At 31.6% G+C, this 18,866-nt stretch overlaps 1 protein-coding gene across 2 annotated transcripts in view; it reads left to right on the plus strand.

Moving 5' to 3' along the window:
- The first annotated feature begins 8,660 nt into the window (after positions 1-8,660).
- The window catches only part of LOC107863628 (homogentisate solanesyltransferase, chloroplastic), a 35,052-nt gene continuing 24,846 nt past the window's right edge, over positions 8,661-18,866 (plus strand). Inside the window, exon 1 of one of the 2 annotated variants that reach the window (XM_016709646.2) lies at positions 8,661-9,071. In XM_016709646.2, the coding sequence (XP_016565132.2) occupies positions 8,844-9,071 (228 nt within the window). In that variant the 5' untranslated portion in view covers positions 8,661-8,843. The remainder of the gene's footprint in view (positions 9,072-18,866) is intronic. The other variant, XM_047408206.1, reaches the window with a different exon arrangement.

Here is an 18,866-nt window from a genome sequence, read left to right on the forward strand (position 1 = left end):
TTGGGAACCGTATTATCTAAAATTAACAATAACATAAAAAAATATATTATAATTTATTAATGCATCATTAAAAAAAGATAACGGTAAATCAAACAAGCAAACCAGTAAAATAATAATTACAATAGATCACCTATCTGTTGCACCAGGTAGTATATCTGTTGCAGCATATAACCAAACTGTTGCAACGGATGAGTAATCTATTGGAACAATACAAAATATATCATTCATTTTTTAAGATAGATAAATGGTCTGTTGGGACAATTAAATAATATGTTGCAATGAATGAGTAGTCTGTTATGACAAAACAAAACAAATCACTCATCTGTTGAGAAAAATGAATGGTCTGTGCAGTAGATCATATATCTATTGCAATATCATTTGTTGCAACATGTTAGTGATCTGTTGGAATAGTTAAATAACCTAGAGCAATGGCTAAGTAATCTGTTGTGACAATACAAAATATATCACTCATCTGTTGAGAAAGATAAATGGTTTGTGTAACAGATCACACATCTATTGTGACATCATCTGTTGCAACATATGAGTGATTTATTCGAATAGTTAAATAATCTATAGCAACGACCGAGTAATCTATTGTGACAATACAAAATATATCACTCATCTGTTGAGAAAGATAAATAGTTTATGCAACAGATCACATATCTGTTGCAACATATGAGTGATCTGTCACAGCAGTTAATTAACCTGCAGCAACGGGTGTGTAATCTGTTGCGATAATATAAAATATATCACTTATCTATTGAGAAAAATGAATAATCTGTGCAACAGGTCATACATTTGTTGCAACACATGAGTGATCTGTTGGAACAGTTATCAACGGTTAATATTATTTAGATTTATTCCAACATAGGATCGTTTATCGTAGCAGATGAATGATCAGTTGGAAAAATCAAGTCTAGGACATTTCCTGTTGGAAGAGTTGATAAAATTTTATCCAATAGGAGGTTCATTTATTGCATCGGATCATTAATCTGATGCTTCTTCCGTTGCATCAGATGGTTAATTTGTTACATCAGATTTTTTATCTGATGCTTAATCTGTTGCAACATATGGTAAATATATTGCATCAGATAGTTAATCTATTGCATCAGTTGATTAATCTATTACATCAGAATTGTAATCTGATGGTTCCTCTAGTGCATCAGATGGTTGGCCTATTGCATCATATGATAAATCTGTTATATCAGATGGTTAATATGTTGCACCAGATGGGTAATCTATTTAAGGAAATAAAAAACAGTAGCATGATTTTGTTCAATAAAAAAATAGCAATTTCACCATTTTTACCAAGAATAAGAATAAAACAAATCAACTCAAATTGTCGTTTTATTTTTATAAACACAAACAACAAAAATCAAACTTCAAAAAAATGCAACAAACAACAAAATATCATAATTCACTTCGAAAAGAGAAGAGAAAAAATACCAGAAATTAGGGTTCTATTCAGACTGCATTTCAAATTAATGCAACAAATATTGAAATTGTTAACCAATATTATAAGAGAAGTTGGCTCAAGTTCCTCGTTTTTTTCAAAACTAAAAAGGCCATAAATTTTTACCTATGAAAGAAGAAAAAGAACGATGAAGAATTCAAAACTATTGTGGCTGGAGAGCAAGGCTGTCACGTCGATTGAAGGTTGAAGTAGAAAAGGAACTCGAAGCCCAACTATTTATAGTCAGATATTAAAGTCGCCGAGGATTGAAATGAGAAATTTGCAGAACAGTTGATTGGAGAGAGTTGAGAGAAGCTGTCGAGAGAGGGATGAGAGACAGGTTGATTTGAATTGAAGAGGAAAACTCGAAGCCAAAATATTTGTCGCCAGAGGTAGAAGTCGGCGGGGTTTGAAAGAAGAAATTTTGCAGAACTGTTGGTTAAGAGAGAGTTGAGAGAAACTGTCGAGAGAGTGGTTAATTTGGATTGAAGAGGAGTGTGGGTTGGGTTGATTTGTATTTTTGAAAAGATTAGAAAGTTTTAAAAATATTAATCAAGTCCATAATTAACTTAGGTTTTTTTATAATGTTTGACTCTATCTGTTGGTCAATGCCACCAATCTTTCATTCAAGACTTAAAAGGCACCTTTCCTTCAATTTTCTCGAGCTTCAATGACAGGTCAATTTTATTTGGAGAAAAGATTATTTTTCTTTTACAAACTAAACTAATTTATCAATTTAGGAAAGCCATATGTCATTTTTAGATCAATTATTAAGCCCCTCTCGTGCTTCTCTATTGTGCACAGATGAGAAATGCCAAAAATGGGTTGGAAAAACCTAATACAATTACTTCGAATTGATTATGTGGATAATAGAATCCTAGTAAGGTTAAGGTGTATTGCTGAAAATAAAGTACAAGTTGAGAGGGGCAATTATGTATTATATGGAAGTAATGCAAAGGTGTATATTTTTCTCTTATATATAAGTGAAGGATTGATGTACCACTAATTTGTCTTTTTTTGACAACACCAATCTTTGATTTATATTATTATTATACTTTTTTTGAGAAATTATTATTATTATTATATTTTTCTTACTACTACTACCATCTATTTTTTTTTGCAATAAAATGTAAATATTACCATACCATCAAAATTCATTTACACCTAAAGAGCCCTCAACATCGATGCCACCATCCAAGATGGTTACATTACTTGCTACTACTACTACTACTATTATTATTACTATTATGACTTTTTTTTACTATTATTATTACTACTACCACCATTATTATTATTATTATTACTATTATTACTTTATTTTACTACTATATATAAGTGAAAGTCAGGGTAACTAACAAGGATATCTCGATAATTATTAGTGACCCATAATATTACTACTATATATAATTTTAGTGACCTATTTAGTGACCCATAAAACTACTACTACTACTAAAACTTCTAAAACATGATTACATTCATAAATCCAAAACCCTTTTTCTTAAAACATAATTTCTATGCCCATGAGATTTTAGAAAAACTCCACGATCAAGATAATTGGCTGAATCCCGTGAAACTATTTCATAGAAGTTCATTGATATCTTCTTTTTATAAAGCAAATCGACTTCGATTCTTGAATAATCCCCAGCACTTCTGCTTCTATTGGAACACAAGATTCCCCTTTTCTGTGGAAAAGGCCCATATCAATAATTCTGATTTTATGTAGTAGTAGTAGTAGACTACTATTAGTAGTCTACTACTACTACTACTACTACTACTACTACTACTACCACTATTATTATTATTACTATTAGGAAAAATTTCAGAAAGAGCAACTATAGAGCCTTGATTGTAAGTTTTATAGCTACCCTTTCAAAATTATAAAAAATAGCAATATGTATTTTGTATTTGATTAAACTGTTGCTAGTTAAATACATATACAATTAAAGATTTTGTTCCTAATTTAACTCCAATCTGTTTCAGTTTAATATGGGAAAAACGGTTCCTTAATTTAAGGAACATTTAATTTGACAGATTTCTTAACCTTTTACAGATATCTTTTCCTTTAATAACTCTATTTTAACCACAATCATTATTTTACAGCAACATAATTCAAAATTCAAAAACATTTTTCATAATCTGCAACTCAGATCAATTTTAAAAAAAATGACTGCTTCCAAAATTTATGTGCATCGTCTAATATTTTGAGAAGAGTTTGATAAGACAACGCTGCAAATACAGGTATCAATAAACAAATATGATTTTGTTTGTGAATTTTCAAACTATATTTGTGAAAATCGCTGGAAAAATCGTAACAACAATGGTTTGATCAGTTCTCAAACAAAGTGGTTTGATCGATAATTTCTTTTTAAAAATTAGAGTTTTCCATCACGTTATGTAGGTTGAATATTGATATACAATTGTTACAGTTTATTTTATATTTTTTTTCATTTCAATTAAACAATTTGTTCTTGTTGGATTTCGTTTCGAAGTTTTCTATATACTAATAAGTTATTATGTTAAAGGGTTTGAACATTGTAGACCTGTAATAATCGTTGATGCAAGTCATCTCAGAAAACTGTATACTAGTGCTTTTGTAACTGCTTATACCATAGATGGAACCGTAAGTCCTTATATATGCATTTAACATTACATATACTGCCAACTATATGTATTTGTAAAATACATATGCAGACTGTTTATGTGATCACTGGTAGTTACTTTTATGTATTTCAATTTACCTATCCTGCCAGCTATATGTATTTAAAAAATACATATGCACTCTGTTTTAAGTATTTGACTGCATTTATTTTTTTTTAAAATATGAAGGCCATATATTTCTAAAAATACATATTGAGACATGCAATATACATATGTAGAGTTGGTAAAATACAACTGCTAAACTGGAATAATTACAAAAGTCAAATGAATAATTGTTGTCATAATTTTAATTTTATTTTAATAATTTCAGGTTATACCAGCCTCAGAGTATATCTATACAGTATACGACAAGGATAAACATTTTATTGTTTGCCTTAAGAAAAAAAATCTTGCCATGCATTCCAATAGGACGAGATACCGTGTGTGCATGCTTATGAAGTACTTGATAGCAAGAATTTTCAAAAGGGATCATATTACTCTGACCTATACAAATCAAGAACTTATGATCTTCCCATTTATCCTATACCACACAAAAATGATTGAGTAATTCCACAGGAGATATTGGAGGAGATAGTTTTGCCCCCAAAATACAAGCGACCCCCTGGAAGACTTGCAAAGAAGGATCGTGGAAAGTCGAAAAGAGATATGTTCGAGAAGAAAAGCAAAAATTACTGTAGTTCATGTGGATTTAAAGGTCACAATTGGCGTTCATGTAGGAAATATAATAAATGATAAGTTTACAGATGTATTCAGTTAAAAAGCAATTATTTTTTTCATTGATTATTTTATGATTCTAAATTTTGATACAAACTTTTGATGATATTGACTTTTTTGTAGTTAAATTGTTGCAAATGTTATCATCATGAATATATTTTATAAGACATATACCATTATTTATTTATACGTAAAAGAGTGTACACCATACAAGTCAATTTTTTGGTATGAAAAATACATATGAGATTCTAATAAAAACGTATACCGATTTATAAAAACTAAAAATAAGTTAACATATATTTATGTGATAAATAAAAATAATTAAAAATACATTTAATGACTTATCAATTACTTAATTAGAACTTGAAATTCATTTATTTTTTTTTTAAAGAAAACATATGCAATAATCATAAATAAATATGCATTATTCATAGATATATACGAATAAATATGTATATATAAATCATAAATACATATGCTTCATAAAAATACATAGACTTATGCAAAACAATACAATAACTTTGTATTATTCGAAAGTATATGTGCATAACTGAAAAAAAAATATATATGCATTACTCAAAATACATATGCATTACAAAAAAATACATATTCATACAATGAAAAATATTATATGCAACCTCAACTTACCTTATATTTATTACAAAAAAATACATATGCATACAATGAAAAATACAAATACACCATTGAAAAATACATATGATGACTGAAACATATATATTCATTACTGAAAATTATACTTAAAACTGAAAATCACATATTCATACCAAAATATGTGTAACAATAACATAAAGTAAGATCGAACAATTCTATTTTAGAAGCATAACGATCAAAAATCTAACAATCACATAAAAAAATATTAAGATATCATCTTTCAACTATATCTTAGTCCTCCTAAAGTTCAATGTTGCCAAATACAATAAATACAAATAAACTTCAAATATCATGCACTTCAGTATCTTCTGTTAGCCCAATATCTCTAGGAGGCCTCATTGGTGCTTCATCATCACTTTCAGCCTTCTCATTTTCTTTCCTCGAAGCATAATTTCACAACATTAAAATATATCTCGTGTGAAGAAGATCTGAAACAAAGTCAATATTTGGAACACAGTGACCAAAAGTAAGGCACTCAGCATATGTCACCATATAAACTTAGAACAAACAAATACAAAATACATATCTAACCCGTAGCAAATGCATTATATATAATTACAACATATAAAATACATATCTTAAAAATAACAAATACATATCTCCACACTACAATTCCATATCTTAACAAGAACTCTTAATAAGCAGATAATTTATCAAATGTATATATAAAATACATATATGACCATACAGTCCAAAAAAATTAAAATACAAATGCATAAAATTTTATGAATACATGAATGGTCCAAAATTTAAGTTACTAAGAAAAGAATACAACTGAACATCAAATACAAATCTTCTCAGTAACTAATACAAATATCCTACACATATCTTAAATACATATATTAAATATGTTATACATAACAAATCTTATCAGTAACAAACCTAAATGCAAAATACATATCTTAAATATATAACAGATACATATCATCCCATTAGCAACTGCAATTTCATATCTTAACAAAACTCAAAACTACATACACACTTTATAAATTGTATATATAAAATACATATATGAACATGTTGTCCAGAAATTATAAAATTTTACATATAGAAAAATACTTCTTTCATTTTCTCTTCTTCAGATAAAAAACAGGACTTGAAATTTGACTAGATTCTTCTTTTTCATCCGACTTTCTCTTTTTCACCGATTTTTAAATTTTTGTGGGTTTTGGGGATGAAGATTTTCTCAATGTTTTTCATTTCATGATTTTCACAATCTTTTTTGGATCGTTATACTGATTCGATCTCACCTCTACTTTGCTAACACCTTTCTTAGACTGAAAATTAGTAGAAATCAAGTTAATTTCTTCATCTTGTGTTAAATCAAGACTAAACGATGGTAGTTCCTCGGACCTAAAATTCATCGGTGGAATCCCACTAACTGAACTACTACGATTTGTATGTACTGGAATTATCGCGTAACTCCAAAAATTTTAAACCACAAAAAAAAAAAAATTCGCAGAAGAAGGTTGAAAATGCCGAAATTATTTTACAAAAAAGAAGTTATATGAAAAAAAATAACATGCATTAACTGTAAAATCATCTTCCCTTAATTATTGGGGAACAAATTTATTCGAAATTAGAGAGAAAATAACGATTTTGAAAAAAAAAACGTTAGAATGGAGGAAACTGAAATCGGTAAATTATTTGAAAATAGGTAAAGAAAAAATAATTGGTGGAATCCAGAAATAGGTAAATTGCTTGAAAATAGGGTAAATTGTTTGAAAATAGGTAAAGAAAAAGTAATTGGTGGAATTCACGTTCTTAACTCTACAAAAGTCAAAATATTGCTAGTTTTGACATAAGTTGTAATTTTAAGAAAGTGTTGTTATTAATTGTAATTAAGATCTTAAGATTGTTGGTTTTTGTAATCTATCCTTACTATTATTATTTCTTTAATACTATATATAAGTGAAGATTGAGATGACTTTCAAAGGTATCTCGGTAATTTTAATGACCCATAATGTTATTATTATTACTATTATTACTTTTCTTTTTCTATTACTATTATTTACTACTACTACTACTACTATTATTATTATTATTATTATTATTATTACTTTACTATTATATATAAGTGAAGGTAGGAATAACTGCCAAGGGTAATTCAGTAATTTTATTGACCTCAACCTTTACTTATATATAGTAGTAAATAAAATTGTTACACATGCATATGACTTTTTCCTTATATTTATTAGTTTTATCCTAATTTTTACTGTGCAATAAAATGGTTATACATGCATATTATTTTTTCCTTATATTTATTAGTTTTGTCTTCATGTATTATTTTAAAAGTATTTTTATTTAGATCTTTGTAATTGAATTATACATGGTACTATTTTTTAATAAATATCTTTTTGTTCCTTATTAAATGAGTACCAAGAGTATTTCAATAATTTTAGGGTGCAATAAAATGGTTACACATGCATATTACTTTTTCCTTATATTTATTAGTTTTGTCCTCATTCTTATGATACAACAAAATGGTTACATATGCATATTATTTTTTTTCTTATATTTATTAGTTCTATTATCATGTATTATTTTAATAATATTTTTATTTAGACCTTTATAATTAAATTATATATGGTACTATTTTTGTATAAATATTTTTTTGTTCCTTATTAAATGACTATCAAAGGTATTTTGATAATTTTATGATACAATAAAATGGTTACACATGCAAGTTGTGTTTTTCTTATATTTATTAGTTTTGTCCTTATATATTATTTTAATAATATTTTTATTTAGACCTTTGTAGTTAAATTATACATGATAGTAATTTTTTATAAATATCTTTTTATTCCTTATTAAATGACTACCAAGAATATTTCAATAATTTTATGGTACAATAAATATTTTGAAATCGACGTATGTCTCCTCAACTTATATATTTGAAACTTTCAAATGATATTATGTAATTTCCCACAAATGTTCAAACGAAAGACATGCCGTCAATTGTAGTTGCAACAATCTAACTAGATTTTTATCTACTTATATAATTACTTTTATAAGCTTAATTTTGTTTCATACTAAATATATATATATATATATATATATATATATATATATATTATGTTAATATCAATTTATTATACTATATATTTTTTTTATTCTTATTCTAAATAATTAAAATAAGTAGGACATAATCTTTCCCAAAATTAGATCTCTTTTGATTAGTGTTGCCAAAATGAGACGGTGTTTGATATATTGGGTGGGAAATAGATATAGGAGAAATTGAAAGGGGGAGCAGACAGAAGCAAAAGATTGGAGTTTGGAGCACCACTGAAGAGTGAAGACCAGAGTAATCCCATTCTCACCCCCAACTGTTTAGGCATCTGGGGGAATGGAGCTGGCATGTTCATTATGTTCATCCCTTCGATTTTCATCTCACCAATATAATGCTGCTTCTCGCTACAGAAAGTTATCCGCTTCACCTTCTTGTAATGCTGCTTCCAGCTACAGAAACTTATCCGCTTCACCTTCTTGTAATGCTGCTAACTTGGTGCTCAAATTTTCCAACAACAAAAAGACTCTTCTGTACAGAAACTACTATAGGAACACTCCCATCCAGGTATGTCTACAAAATTTAGACTATTTCTATAATGGTGGGTGCTCTTTTCATATCAATTGAGCTTGACATGACCAAAATTCTTTTACAAAGTGTGTGCACCCTATATCCTCCTGAACCGACAAGAATAACTGCAGAAATTTGACTGTTGCACTCCACCCTCCGGTTCTTTCTCTTCATGGTGTTGGTCTGTGTGTTTGTTTTAGTTTAAATGGGTGTTTGATTCTTGGTGATTCGTGGGCTTAAAGCAGTGATTTTTCTACATTTGTGTGTTTTAGGTGTGGTTGTGATTCTTTTTTTGGGGGGTATTTTATGTGTATTTGCTGGATTCTTGAATCTGTTTGTTTTACTTTAAATTGGTGTTTGAGTTCTTGATGATTCATAGATGTAAAGTAGTGACTTTTATGCAGTTGGGTTTTGTGGGATGTGATTTGTATCTGTTTTTTAAACCCTTTTTGCTACCTTGGTGACTCGAACCCGCAACCTCACGGGTTGGAGGTGGAGGGTGCTTACCCTCCGAGCAACCCCTCTTAGCGATTTGTATCTTTTTGTTTTCGTTTAAATGGGTGTTTGAGTTTTTGATGCTTCATTGGGTAAAGTAGTGATCTTTTTGTTGGTATTTTAGGTGTATTTGCTGGATTCTTTTATCTTTTTGTTTTAGTTTAAATGTGTGTTTGAGTTCTTGATGATTCATTGGGTAAAGTAGTGATTTTTTTGTTGGTATTTTGGGTGTATTTGCTGGATCTTGTATCTTTTTGTTTTAGTTTAACTGGGTGTTTGAATTCTTGATGATTCATTGGGTAAAGTAGTGATTTTCTATAGTTCGGTTTTGTGGGGTAGATGTTCTTGCTCTTCATGTTTCTGACTTGTATCCTTTTGTTTTATTTCAATTGGGTGTGATTTGTATCTGTATGTTTTAGTTTAAGTGGTGTTTTAGTTTTTGATGATTCATAGAGTAAAGTAGTGATTTTCCAGACAGTTGGGTATTGTTGGTTTGGATTTTGTATCTGTTTGTTTTAGTTTAAATGGTGTTTGAGTTCTTGATGATTCATCAGGTTAAGTACATGATTTTTCTACAGTTTTGTGGGCGTTTGATGTTCCTGATTTTAATTTGTATCTGTTTGTTTTAGTTTGAATGGGTATTTGAGATTTTGATGATTCATCTCTTAAAGTAGTGATTTTTCTAAAGTTGGGTTTTATGGGGTTCGATGTTCTAGGTTAATGATTTTAATTTATATCTCTTTGTTTTAGTTTAAATGGGTTTTCGAGTTTTTGATGATTTGTAAGCGTAAAGTAGTGATTTTTACTGCTGGGTTTTGTGTGGTTCGACGTTCTTGTTTTTAATTTGTGTCTGTTTGTTAGTTTTTACATGGTATTTGAGCTTTTATTGATTCATCTACTTAAAGTCACTACTAAAAAGTATTGTTTTAGCCATACGATTTAGTGAGGAATGTCCCTCACTAATCAAGATTTAGTGAGGGCAGCCATGACTATCAGGTTTCTTGCTAATTTGACCCTTGCTAATAATTAGTAAGGGAGCCGCTTGCAAAGTAGTAAAGGACTCCGTCACTCAACCATTGCTATTTTTAGTGTCACAATCTCTTGAAAAACACAATGTAGTGAGGGACGTCCCTTAATATATTAAAATATATATATAGTATTAATTTATTATTTAGTGAGGGATGTCCCTTGTTATATTAAAAATATATATAATATTAATTTATTATTTAGTGAGGGACGACCCTTGATACATGAAAATTAATAAAAATTATAAATTTAAATATACTGAGGTATATCCCTCGCTAAGTTAAATAAAAAATTAATTTGTTATTTGGATATTTTGAGGGATATAGTTACAGAAGTCCCTTGCGAATATGGTGTTATTATTAGTTTTTTACTGCACTAAAACTCAATATTTAAAAGAAAATCAACATACAACCAATGTTAACCAGCACTTCCGAAACAATTCAAACATTAAAATTAAGCAATCAAAGTTCATACATATTCATCCAACTTAAACAATATGCAAATAAGTATCAAAAAAGTATGCAAACAATCACCAAAACAACAAACACTCCAAGCTAATAGAATTCAAACCTAAAACACCACCACCACTCCATTCCATCCTCCTCAGCCTCTCCACCATCATCATTAGAGCTAGGGGGTGGAGAAAGAGGAAACTTGATTAAGGTATTTACTTAAGCCCTGTATTCTTTGACGTCTGACTCGAGTGTCGTCCTACACCGCTCCTCCTCCATCCTTTTTTTCGTTCCTCCTTCCTAGCAAGCTCCCGAACTTCCTGTCGCATCTCCTCAAGCTACTCATCTGACATGGTGGCAGAATTCCCTATACCTTGCAATCCACACTGAAGACGGTGAAAGTTTTTCTCGGAGAAAAGGTCGTATGCCTTCCCTTATACACGCCCCCACCTACATCCAGCCAGCAAGAGAGAGTTTCTTCCTCTAATGGCATGATTGGATTGCCTTGGTCATCTGTTGGTTGATTCCTTTTGAGTTCTTCAATTGCTTGAACGTATCAATTCTACATTAAAAGTAAAATTAGTATATAATAAATGATATAATAAAATAAATTCTAAGTAAGATTTGAACTTATCTAAGTATCCTTTGCCCGTGTTTTGACCCAGACTTCTTTTCCATCTTTAATCTTCATATGGGTCTTCTTCCATACCTCTTCACAAGTGGCAGGTCTACCAAGAGATGCTTCCTACAAATGAAACAAACACAGTGAACCATAAGTGCATAAATAATTTACTACCATCTAAATGTATAAATAATTATCAATTTCCTCTTAGCTGTCCCATGGACACCGAACCACAAGTGTGCAATGAGCCACCTTTCTTAGAATTTTGAGCTACTTTTTTCTGGGCGCTCTTCTTTTGAAAATTCGGAGAAGCCTAATATACAATAAGTTTATCCCAATAATCCGGCCCAAGCCATCCAGGCCGTCCTTTACGTCGAGCTTTAGAAAGCATGCATGACAATAGAGAAGACACCTTCTCCTTAAAATTGCTTTGAATAACCTGATCCTCAGAAAGGCTTCATGTACAGCTTTTCTGCAAATAAGATATAGATGAGGATGGTGATAGACTTGGTAATTGGCAATGTTAGTTGTGACAGCTGCATATAAAAATTTCTCCTAATTTGTGCAAATTGTTACAGCTGCATATGGCAGTAACTTAAATTATCAAATATTTGATCAGCATATTAACCATCAACTATCAACTGTCTTAAGAAAAACAACAACAACAACAACAACAACAACAAACCCAGTGTATTCCCACCTAGTGGGGTCTGGGGGGTAAGATGTACGCAGTCCATACCTCTACCTCTGATAAAGTAGAAAGGCTGTTTCCGATAGACCCCCGGCTCAAGACATGAGATACCACACAAACACATAGTAAAGCACAGAAGCAGATTACATAACATAAATACGGCACCCATAAGTAATATAAAACAGAGGAAAGCACACAAATTCGTAATAAAACATGGAACACGGAAGACGGAATCATAACAGGAATAAAACCCCCACCAAGTAATTCCCTACACTAGCGACCCAAACTGGCCCTAATCCTCTGCCGAAATTCGCGCCCTCCAGACCTTCCTATCTAGGGTCATGTCCTCGGTGAGCTGTAACTGTTCCATGTCCCGCCTAATCACCTCGCCCCAGTACTTCTTCGGCCTACCCCTACCCCGCCTAAAACCATCCAACGCTAGCCTCTCACACCTACGGACCGGGGCATCCATGCCCCTCCTCTTCACGTGTCCGAACCATCTCAATCGTGCTTCCCGCATCTTGCACTCCACTGAAGTCACACCAACCTTCTCCCGGATAGTCTCATTCTGAACTCTATCCCCTCTAGTCAGTCCACACATCCAGCGCAACATCCGCATTTCTGCCACCTTCATTTTTTGGATGTGGGAGTTCTTAACTGGCCAACACTCCGCTCCATACAACAAGGCCGGACGGACTACCACCCTGTAGAATTTGCCTTTAAGCTTGGGCGGCACCTTCTTATCACACAGCACCCCCGACGCGAGTTTCCACTTCATCCATCCCGCCCCAATACGGTGCGAGACATCCTCGTCAATCTCACCGTTACTCTGGATCACGGACCCAAGATACTTGAACTTATCCCTCTTACATATCTCCTGTGCTTCCAGCTTCACTACTACCTCATTCTCCCGCCTCACGTCATTAAACTTGCATTCCACATACTCTGTCTTGCTTCTGCTCACCCTGAACCCTTTTGACTCAAGAGTTTGCCTCCACACCTCTAATTTGTCATTCACACCCCCTCGAGTCTCATCTATCAGAACTACATCGTCTGCAAAAAGCATACACCACGGCACCTCCCCTTGAATGCGCCGCGTCAACACATCCATCACCAACGCAAACAAAAAGGGACTAAGAGTAGATCCCTGATGCAATCCTGTCAGGATAGTGAAATGCTCTGAGTCTCCTCCCGCCGTCCTCACCTGAGTTTTCGCTCCATCATACATATCCTTAATTACTCTGGTATATGCCAGCGGTACTCCACTCACCTCCAAGCATCTCCAAAGCACCTCCCTGGGGACTTTGTCGTATGCCTTCTCCAGATCGATAAACACCATGTGCAGATCCTTCTTCCGCTCCCTATACTGCTCCACCAACCTCCGCACCAGGTGGATTGCCTCCGTCGTCGAGCGGCCGGGCATAAATCCGAACTGGTTTTTCGAAATAGACACTATCCGTCTCAGCCTCACCTCGACCACTCTCTCTCAGATCTTCATAGAGTGACTCAATAACTTAATCCCCTATAGTTATTGCAACTCTGAATGTCCCCTTTATTCTTATAGAGAGGGACCATGGTACTCCACCTCCACGCCTCGGGCATCTTTGCCGTCCTGAAGATTTCATTAAACAATCCAGTCAACCACCTTACACCAGCCTCTCCAACGAATTTTCAAAACTCCACCGGTATCTCATCCGGCCCCGTCGCCCTACCCCTTCGCATCCTGCGGACAGCCTGTCTAACCTCTTCTACCTTAAAACGTCTACAATAGCTAAAATCCCGACACTCCTCTGAGTGCTCCAGTTCCCCTAACACAATAGCTCTATCCCCTTCGTTATTCAAGAGCCTATGAAAATACGACTACCATCTCTTCTTAATGTGGCCGTCCTCCACCAACACTCTACCGTCCTCCCCCTTAATGCACCTCACCTGATCGAGGTCACGACCCTTCCTCTCCCTAGCCTTAGCGAGTCTAAACAATTTTTTCTCCCCTCCTTTCTCCTGTAACCCTGCATACAAGCTCTCAAAAGCGGCCGTCTTAGCTGCCGTGACTGCTGACTTCGCCTCCTTCCTCACTAGCTTGTACTCTTTCCTGTTTACCCGCTTCTCCTCTTCGTCCTTACTTTCCACCAACTTAGGATACGCCCCTTTCTTGGTCCCCATTTTCTTCTCCACCTCTTCATTCCACCACCAATCCCCCCGACGGTGCCCGGCCCGGCCCCTAGAAACACCCAACACCTCACTAAAACAAATTTTAAGCAACTAACTTAGAAGACAAGTCCTTATAATCTGTTTTGTCCATGTAAGTATATAGAAATAAGATAGGAGATAGAACTACTTCATATATTGGATGCATCAGAGAAAGAGTTGCACAAAAAGAAGTTTCGTGGCAAATGAAAATTAAAAGGAAAAACAATTAGAATTTCTTCACTGGAAGAAGAATGTAAGAATACTCTCTAGTCTCTACCACACAACCTTTACAATTGGTTCAAGAATCCACGGGTGAAGCTTAAAAAGAACTACTGTTACAGATCAGAATATAGAAAATAGAGGTTGATAACCTCAAATCAAGAGAAAGGATTAACAAAAGAAATAAAGGGGCAGGACCTCCTAAAAGTATCTATAATCCTACCGGAGTCATATTGGGGATAGACAAGTCCATTGCCTACTGGTGAAGCTATTACTGAAGCAAATGATACTATTACGGAAAAGAGTTAAAGACACTGAATGAAATCAGCATTGTGTCTAATAACACTGCTAGATAACTCAAAAAGAGAAGCAACAACAAATGGAGCAGGCCAATACTCAAAACAGTGAACTTGGAGAAACTGAAAGTGAGACTACTACTCCAGAAGTTATTATGAATAAGGACCATAGTGAACTGTTACTTTGGACATTTTCTAACCATGGCACATTTCTAATAAAATACACAAATGGTAGCACATGCGACAATCATTAGAGAATAATGAAACAAGTTTCTTACAGAGCTAAAGCCAAGAATTACAACAACACACATCATTGAATCTCCCTTGTTGGAAAAGATACTGTGCAAATACGATAATTTTTTTTTCTTTTTACATTAATTTAAGTTGTTGAATCTCTTTGTAGGAAAATCTGTTATGTCTTAGGATCTTAGTACTATACACTTCTTTTATTATTATTATTATTTAGTACTAGAGTAGGAGACATTTTAACACCTTACGCCCATGTATGTGGGGATACCTCTAATATATCGTAATCGTAAAATGAAAGCACAAATACAACAACTATATATACCTCAACCTCAAGCAACTTGAGGTTGGCTACATCAATTCTCACTCGACTAACTATACGGATCATGTTTACGAAACACAATCACTTATTCATGTATATCGCTGCTAGACTTTATGACGTATCTGGGCCTTATTGTTCTTAATAGGGTGTGTTTGGTTTTAAGGAAAAATGGATCACTAGATACCATAAAATATGATCAGCTGCCGAAAAATCTAAAAAACATCGGATTGAAGATAAAGAATAAGACATATCTACCGTTAATTAAGAATACCCAAAACAAAAATTGAGAAAATATTTTTCCAAATAAAAGGCACGTAATTACTCAATCAGCAAGGTGAAAAGTACCATTAATGTGAAAAGAACGGTCAATAAGCAAGGAGAAGTTACGGAAATCCAACCGAACATCAGCAAGGTGACGTCGGAGCTTCTGTAGTAGTCCAAAAAGCGACCAAATTTGAATGTAAGGTTTACTTATGAAATTAGAATTAAACCCAAACTCTATTGTGATAAGTATTAGGAAAAAAATGGTGAGAAATAATGGGGGGAAGAGGGGGAACCCAAATCCTTAAAATTTTAATTTTTCAGTAAAAATATCTTTACTTAGGGAAAAAATGGTGGGAAATTTGTGGGGAAGAAGCTGGAACAAGCTAAGCCACATTTTTTTTTTTTGGAGTATTAATTTAATTCAAATTCTTGCCATTTTAATTTTTATTAAATTAAATGACATTTACTACTAACCTAGTTCTTATATAATTATTAAAATATGTGTGAATCAATACTAACATTAATTAATGAAATATTTATTAAGAATATTATTAAAAATTAAATTGACTTTTGATCGATTTTTTAAGAGGTATTTTTTCATCATATTAATATGAAAATAATTACATTAAACCTTATAGTATTTTTCTTATAGTTATTTGTCAAATTAACTCTTATAATGTGAATTGTGACAAGTAAAAAGGAAAGGAGTCAGTATAAGTTGGTTCTTCATTTTTTTTTAAAAATTTTTAGATTGTAAACCAGCCACTATTACTAAAAATTTTGCTAAATAAATGTAACAATGGAGAGTTGAGATATAAAACTCGTGAACACCTTTATATGCGAGTTGCAAATTAACGATTAAATAAATTCATGTAAAAAAGAAAAAGAAAATTACATTGTTGAATTAGAGTTATTGAAAAGGTGGATTTTTTAATTTATTTTACCGCTGAAAATTGATTTCTTGAAACTATTTGTGGATTACGATACTCCACCAAAGTATAGTAGGATAGTATGTATTATGAGGGGTATTTTTTAATCTTTTTTATCTTTTGGATAATGCTTTATTTGATCCTTTGACCTTATATTTATTTTTTTGTGAGAATATGGGTTCTTGAAAAAAGTTTTGGATTATAATACTTCCTGGCCAAAGTAAATTAGGATAATACTATTTTGCGGTGCTCTTTAACAACTTTATCTTGATTTAACTTAAATATTTAAGGGTATAAAAGTCCTTTAATATTTGAAGGATATTTTATTCAACCAACATTTATATTCATTTTTTTTATAATAGTACAAATAAATAGATAGATATGTTGATTTATCAATAATAATTCTTATAAATATTATTAATGACTTATACTTGTATAGTTGTCAAAATATATATTAATATATCATTCGCTAATATTACTTAATGGTATCGCTAATATACTTACGGTTAGTATAATTGTCAATGTATTACTTAGCAGTCAATAATACTTATAAAAAATCACTAATAAACTTTACTTAGTTTAACTATCGTATAAGTTAATCAATTAATATTATTTTAATAAAGATATTAAAGATACTCTTTTATTTTGCTATAATTATTGGTATATAGATTAATTAATCAATAATATTTCATAGTGTATATCTACTTAGTGTAGTTATCAAATTATAAGACGATCAATCAATAACATTAGATAAGAATATCATTAATTCACTTCTATTTACTATAATATCAACTATAAGCTAATCAATTACTTAGGGGCCGTTTGGTGTGAGGTACTAAGACAAGTTATCTCGGGATAAAATAATAGTCCCGGGATAAACTTTTTAATGCACTGTTTGGTTTGGCAATACTTGGGATAACTTATCCCGGGATTAATAATAGTCCCGAGATAAGTTATATCACATATTTGGTGGTATAAGTTATCCCACCTTAATTTATCCCGGGATAAATTATAAAATGACAAAAATATCTCAAATCCATTACAAACACATTTCTTCAATCTTTTTCATCATCTTTAATTATTGCTTTTGAATTGAAAAAAGATTATTGATATCTACTTGATTATCTAAAACGTGTTATTTATGACAAATTAAAAGGACTAAAATATCTTATTTTGGAACGAAGGAAATATATGACTAAGAAAAATTAGCCTCTTATTAATTAAACTTTGCATTTTTTTTTCATTCCATTGCTTGTGAATTTTATAAACTTATATGCTATTTTCTTATATAAAGGATCAAAATGCAAAATTAACAAATTAAAAAATAAAATATGTTAGATTCATACATAATAAGGATCAAAACTAGGTACTATAATTTTTTATATATCCAACAAAATGTAGGTACTATAATTTTTTAAGCATAGAAAAATGGAATTCAACATCAACTTTTTCCTTCCAAGTGTTATTTTTGTGAATTGATAACACAAAAAGATCTTACTACACAATGAAAAGATTAACTAAAGTAAGTAGATTTTATAATAATAATTACCATTCGCTAGTAATCTATAAAATATTTTAACAACTACAAAGGCGTTGCCTAGTTTTAATACACATTATCGTTTCACAATCGACTCTATTGTTCAATTACATATTTTAAATTAAATAGTTTTTTAATAACTTGAAAATTGATATTGTATATATCAATTAAAATGAATTTTAATATTCTATATTATATGAGTAATATGTGTTTAAATGAAGTGACATAAACAACAAATCTTTTTTTACTTTAACAAACTTAGGTTGGAAGTTTTTAATTCAAACTAAATAAGATGTAGTAAGTTTTTTTTTAAACGCACACGGTATAATCATGGGAAGGGACATGCAAAAACATTAAAGCTAAATAAGATGAAAGTTTTATTTTTAAAATATACACGATATAAACATGAAAATGCACACACAAAAAAATTAAGCTAAATAAGATGGAAGTTTTGTTTTTTAGAATAAATATTTAAAGCTTGAAAACAAATATATATAAACAAA

Source organism: Capsicum annuum, chromosome 3 (genome assembly GCF_002878395.1).
Source record: "Capsicum annuum cultivar UCD-10X-F1 chromosome 3, UCD10Xv1.1, whole genome shotgun sequence".
In the NCBI taxonomy this organism is placed as follows: domain Eukaryota; kingdom Viridiplantae; phylum Streptophyta; class Magnoliopsida; order Solanales; family Solanaceae; genus Capsicum; species Capsicum annuum.